Genomic DNA, 6,411 nt, shown 5'->3' on the forward strand with positions numbered 1-6,411 from the left:
ACCTTGTCTGTCCCTCTTAAAAGCTGCCAGCAGCAATAGAGATGAGGAAAGCCTATTCTTCTGAATCAGAATGCTCTATGATGTTTACGATCAGAACAAGACAAAAGCTCAGGGAGGCTGGTGGGAAAGCAGGCCAGGCTTGGTATTTTAAAGATGGTTGCAGTGGTCTGGGTTCCCAGGGTGCAGGGATTTGGAGGAGGGGCTCTGGGTCGGGCGTGGTGAAATCCATGGTGCTTGAGTTACCTCCCATCCCTTGGAGGGTTGAATTGCATTTGTCAGATGACCCCAGGCTTTATGGTGTTTCTGAGGGCTATCTCTTCCAGGCCTTGGGAGAACCCAGGCTCTCCAGGGCAGTGGGTGTTCTCTGGCCATCCATCAGTGGGTCTTCTGCAGGTCTTCTGGCCCAAAAGAGGCTGGCAGCAGCTCCTGAACTGTCCTGACAACATAGGTACCATCCGGCTTGGTCATGTACACGGCCCAGTCACTGCCAAACTGGAAAAGAGGCAGAGCCAACGTGATTGAGGCAGGACTAGAGGGTTGAGAGAGAGAGAGAGAGAGAGAGAGAGAGAGAGAGACAGGAGTCTAGCTCTCCTGTATACCATGTCATGCCCCTCTCTGTGCTTTAGTTTACCCAGAGTAAAGTCAGCAAGGCTGAATATGTCTCCTGATTTTTTTTTGTTTGTTTGTTTTTATTTTGGTCAGTTGTGGGGATTGAGGGCCTGGGCGCTGTCCCGCAGCTCTTCAGCTCAAGAAGAGCTCTACCACTTGAGCCATAGTGCCATTTCCAGTTTTCTGGAGGTTAATTGGAGATAAGAGTCTCACATGTTCCTGCCTGGGCTGGCTTTGAACTGTGATCCTCAGATCTCAGCCTCCTGAGTAGCTAGGATTACAGGCATGCCCAGCTGTCTCCTGACCTTTCAATAATCTAAGGAGCATTACTTGCTCCCTGGGTAAATAATTTTTAAAATAACTTATTTACTTATAACTTTGTGATTTGTTTTGGCTGTACAGAATTTGAACTCAGAGCCTCTTGCTTGCCTCTGTCACTTGAGCCATACTCCTAGCCCTTTCAGCTTTAAGTTTGTTTTTCAGTTGGGGTGTTACGCTTCTACCCAGGGCTGGCCTTTGGATCACAATTCTCCTACCGCTACCTCCCAAGCAGTTAAGATTGTAGACGCAGACTACCACACTCAGCTTAGTGATTGAGGTGGCTTGCCAACCTTATTTTTATGGCTTGGGTTGGCCTCAAATTTCAATCTTTCCATCTCTGCCTCTTGTGTAGCTAGCCAGGATTATAGGTGTGAGCCACTATTCTCAGCCTTATTTATAATTTTTTGCTTGGGTAAGTGTGTGTGTGTGTGTGTGTGTGTGTGTGTGTGTGTGTGTGTGTGTGTTTGTGTGTGTGATACTAGGGCTTGAACTCAGAGCCTTGTAGTTTCATTTGACTTTTTTTACTTAAGTCATACCTCTACTTTTGGCCTTTTTCTGACTAACTAGAGATAAGGGTCTCACAGATTTGTTTCAAGCTGTGGCTCTGAACTGTGATCCTCAATTCTCAGCTTCCTGAGTAGCTAGGATTACAGGCATGAGCCACCATACCCAGTCTGGATTCAGTGTCTTGATACATTGAGGAGACTTAAATCAGTAGTAAGCTCATGGAAACAGCCTGGAGTTATCAACAGGCCCAGGGTCTGCCTGGCCCAGGCAGGGTGAGCTTTAGAGCTGACTGGTGGAAGACATCCAAGTGCAGACCCTGTGCACAGAAGGTTGTCAGTTCATGCAACCACTGTGATTGTTAGGTTGGCTGCTTGCAAGTGCTCAGGTTTGCAGCCTATTTTCCTTCCATCTTTCTGTCTGAATCACCAGGCCATTACCAGACACCATCAATCTTCTGGCTATTTCAGAATTAATGTTCTAAGGGGAAATTTTCCTGCCTGGCAGGCTCTGTCTGAGGGTATGGACAAAAGCCAAGTGCAGGCCAGTCTAGAAGGCCAATCTACTAAGCGCCATTCTGGCCCCCAGGCTCCATCTCTTATCATTTCATTTGGTTTCAGTCTTTCCTCTCTCTCCTCCAGCTTTTTCATATGCCAGCTTTCTCCTTTGCCAGCATCTAATCTGGAGAAAGTAAAGAGCAATTCGACCACATTGAGGTGTTGGGAGCCAGAGTCTGGGTGCTAAATTGTGACTTCTCTCTGTGACCTTAGATATCACCATTCTGCTGGGCAGCTGGGTATGCCCTGCAGTCATGCACATTGCAGTGTGTGAATGCTGCATCTTTCTGGCAATGTTTGTCATCTGCATCTGAGAAATGAGCTTTACAAACTGTGCCTGGTTGCAGTACTGACAGAAGCAGCAGGAGACTGAAGTGTTCAGACCCTCAGATCCCTTGAAGCCCCAAAGCAGAAAGTCAAAGCTGAAGCAATCAGCACAACTCCAAAAGCCCCAGCTGGGTGTGGTGGCATGCACCTGTCATCCCAGGTATGTGGGAGGGGGAGAAAGGAGGATTGCAGTTTGAGAATAGTCCAGGGAAAAAAAGTCAGAGAGACCCAGTCTCAGAGAACCATTGTCAAAGGCCACATGTCAATATTTCAGGTTTTCACCTCTGTGCAATTGCTCAACTCTGCTGTCCTAGAACCAAGGTGGCCACAGAGGTACCCTGATGAATGGACATGACTGTGTTTTTTGCAACCAAGTGGTAGGCGGGGGTGGAGTCTTCCAACTCCTGATCCAGAGCCTCCCCTTTGCCCTCTTCACTTGACCGGCTGTCCTGTGGGGTTTTGCTTCTGTACTCTTCATACTCAGAAACTCTGCTGCTTGTTCATTTCTTGCCCTGCTTATTGTCTGCTTTTGCACCAGCCTGTACCTCTCTGAGGGCAGGCAGGACCTGGCTTGAATTGTCCCCAGTGCTGGCTCAGGGCCTGGCATCAATGATGACACACCTTTGGTAAGTGTTAGCCAGAGGAAGGACTTGTTTCCAGTGACTTTTGCAAGCCTGAAAAGGCCTAGGCATCACCAGCTGAGCAGATGGGGCTGTCTCCGTGTGCTTCTGCTCACAGCTTAGTGTTGCTCTGGTGCCTGGGAAGGCCAGGAGACACAAGGTTTCTGTTCTGGGCAGAAGAGGAGCTCTTACCTCTCTCATGACTTGCCTGCAGCCTCCACATGGTGAGATGAAGTCATCTTGCAGGTCACTACGGAAGCAGAGAAGGCAGCTTAGATCAGTCTGACCCCAGGCACTGGGGCGTTTGCTCAGATCCCACCAGGCAGATCCTGACTCACAAGCTTGGGGCCCTAGAGGCTAAGAAGGTGATCTGGCAACTCTCCATACTTCCACAAGGCTAGGCCACAGGCAGCGGTCTGTTGTCATTAATTGAGCACTTACTCTCTGTCACATACACCCCCTCAGAGAAAGACGTGGAGAACTTGGCTCTGGCCTTCAGCCCAGTGGGAGACAGAAAACTAGATGAGTCATGATTTTAAACAAAATGGAATATGAACAAAGAAAAGGGACAAGCCCTGTCATTGAGACGAGAGTGAATAGATTATAGGATGTGGTATTTGGCCCCATTCTTGGAAGAAAGGTTAGAGTCAGTATATCATTATCTAGTGATCACCCCTCAGACCAGGCACCCGACATATTTCATTTAATATTCCGAACAACTTGGGTGGCATAATGGCCATTTTACAGGTAGGGAAACAGGTTCAGTTGTTTAAAGTATCAGAGATGTTGTTCTTTAGGCAAAAGAAATAAACAGCATATGCAAAAGCCCTGAGATATGAAAAGAATAAGCATGTGAATCAAAGACAAAAATACCCTCCTGGCATCTGAGAAAGCTTAAGACATACTGGGGTTGCCTGTGAGAATAAGCCTCTTCAGGCAATCCTCCAGCTCTGAACAGGGCAAAGATGGCATCTCAAGAGTCCAGGTGTAATTCTAAGGGCTTCCCTGCTGCCTGCTGCTCACACAGGTGGGTGTTCTTCTGGATTTGATAACTCTTGGAAGAGCATGGGACTTAAAGGGTGCTTCTTGGTCAACAATATGTTTTCCTGTGTGTGATTCTGAATCATCTTATGCTCTCCAATGTTTGTTTCTTTGCCTGTAACCGTGGGTGATTACATCATCTACCTGGAAGGAATGTGAGAAAACAGCATGAGTTAAGTGTATGAAAGGCTAAAGCCAGTTGCTGGTAGTCGCTAGTGGCTCACATCTATAATCCCAGCTACTCTGGAGGCTGAGATCTGAGGATCACCGTTGGAAGCCATCCCCAGCAAGAAAGTCTACAAGACTCTTATTTCCAATTAATCAGTAAAAAGCTGGAAGTAGAGGTATGACTCAGGTGATAGAGCACCAGCCTTGAGCAAAAGAGCTAAGGGATAGAACCCAGTCCCTGAATTAAATTCGCAGTACTGGTATAACAACAACAGCAAGAAAGGGTCTCAGTTACTTTGCCAAGCTATCCTTGACTCAAGATTTTCCTGCCTCGGCCTCCTGAGTACCTGAAGCAGGATTTGAGAATCTTTGCACTCTGCCTTTGGTATTGTTGGTATTGTTGATTTTTCCACCTCCAGTCCTGGGGCTTGAACTCAGGGCCTAGGCTTCTTTACTCACTTTACTCACTTCTTTACTCTATCACGTGAGCTGTAGATCCACTTCTGGCTTTTTTGATGCTTAATTGGAGATAAGAGTCTCACAGACTTTCCTGCCTGGATAGGCTTAGTACCTCAATCCTCAGATCTCAGCCTCCTGAATAGCGAGAATTAAAGGTGTGAGCCACTGGTGCCCAGCCAGAAGTCATGACTTTTAACTGCACAATAGTTTTAATTTGGTACATACTCCATGGCAAGAATGCCACAGAAGTCATTTCATTGTATCCCATGGCAGTTGGTGGAATCATGTTCCTCTCCTGAATGTCACAATAAAAGCCCAGGCTCATACATCCTGAGCACCAGAGCTAGAATGGACAGTGCAGAAGGCCTGGAAAGCCATGACTCACTAACCTGAACATCGGCTTTCAGCCATGCTCCCACATTCCTGCCAAGAGGGAGCAATGAGAGTGGATTTAAGCTGAAGGACATTGCTTCCCTGTGCCTTTCATCCCATCCTGTCATTTGCTGCGAGCTGAAAATATCTGTGGCTTGTGCCAATCTTGATCACACACTGATTAGGCCTATCAAACTGGAGGGGCTGGAAAGCCATCAAACTGCTGGGCACACTGGGACCCCAGCAGAGCCAGCTCATCTCTCTGCCAGTGAAGTCCAGCCTGGCTTTTCCCACACAGGGTCCCTTCCCGAGTGTGTTCTCCATCCTTCTGGGTCTCAGAGAGGCTCAGACTGTTCAGCTTTGCCCAGTGTTAACAAGGATGGCACTTCCCATTCCTCCTCGAATCCCCATTTGCAATTTAACAAGCCACTAGCTCCATAATGATTGCATTTTGGCTAGAGATGAGGCTGAATTCTCAGAATAGAGCAGTTGGGTACTGGGAAAAATGTCAGTTTTATGCAAATAAGGACATTTGCTAATCATTGCTAGCAATACCCAGTTGTGTTTAAAAGTAGGTAATAACTAAGAGAAAAGCCTTTCACTTGGAAAATTCTAGCTTGTAAGGTGACTATGCCATTATCCTTTTGTTGACTTTGGTCTTTCTTTCTCTAGAATGCCATTATTGTTTTTGGGGATCATCTTTGAAATTGAGTTATTTCGCTTCTTTTCTCCCCCACTACCCCATAAAGTTCAGTCACATCCTGATCGCTGCTCATCTGCACAAAATGTTCCCAGCACAGCCTCATGTATTGTCTGGAAGCTGAAAGGAAGCCAGGACAAACCTCCATCACAGGGACAACTCCTAGAATCAAGGCATTTCTCCCTAAGTGCCTTCTTAGCTCCAATCACTCAGAAACAAGCCTTGAATAACATGGACCACTTGGGGTCAGACTGCAGCAGGTTTAGGGTCCTAGAAAACCCACATGGAAGCCTAGTAGTGGTGGCTCACACCTGTCATCCTAGCTACTGAGGGGGCTGAGATCTAAGGATCTCAGTTTGAAGCCAGCCTAGGCAGAAAAGACAAAGGCTTTCATCTCCAATTAACCACCATATGCTGGGAATGAAGCTGTGGTTCAAATGGCTGAGTGCCAACCATGACCAAAAAAGCTAAGAAACAGTACTCAGGTCCTGAGTTCAAGCCCCCGAAGAATATCTACATGGAAGCTACTGGCTCATTAATCCTACCTACTCTAGAGGCTGAGATCTAGAGAATTGTGGTCCAGAGATAGCAAGAGCATAGAAGTTTATGAGATCCCATCTCTAAAATAACAAGCAAGGGGCTGGGAAGGTGGCTCAGTGGTAGAGCACTTGCCTTGCATGCCTGAGGCCCTGGGTTTGATTCCTCAGCACCACATAAGCAAAAAGAAAAAAGC

The 6,411-nt window shown here is 47.1% G+C and overlaps 1 protein-coding gene across 1 annotated transcript in view; it reads right to left on the bottom strand.

The window, feature by feature from the left end:
- Positions 1-257: 257 nt before the first annotated feature.
- Cda (cytidine deaminase) overlaps positions 258-6,411 on the bottom strand; it is a 37,577-nt gene continuing 31,423 nt past the window's right edge. The window contains exons 3-4 of the mRNA XM_013032593.1: positions 3,131-3,188; positions 258-492 (exon numbers count right to left, since the gene is read on the bottom strand). Of these exons, the coding sequence (XP_012888047.1) occupies positions 376-492; positions 3,131-3,188 (175 nt within the window). The 3' untranslated portion in view covers positions 258-375. The remainder of the gene's footprint in view (positions 493-3,130; positions 3,189-6,411) is intronic.

The sequence above is a fragment of the Dipodomys ordii genome, unplaced genomic scaffold (genome assembly GCF_000151885.1).
Source record: "Dipodomys ordii isolate 6190 unplaced genomic scaffold, Dord_2.0 Scaffold6, whole genome shotgun sequence".
In the NCBI taxonomy this organism is placed as follows: Eukaryota; Metazoa; Chordata; class Mammalia; order Rodentia; family Heteromyidae; genus Dipodomys; species Dipodomys ordii.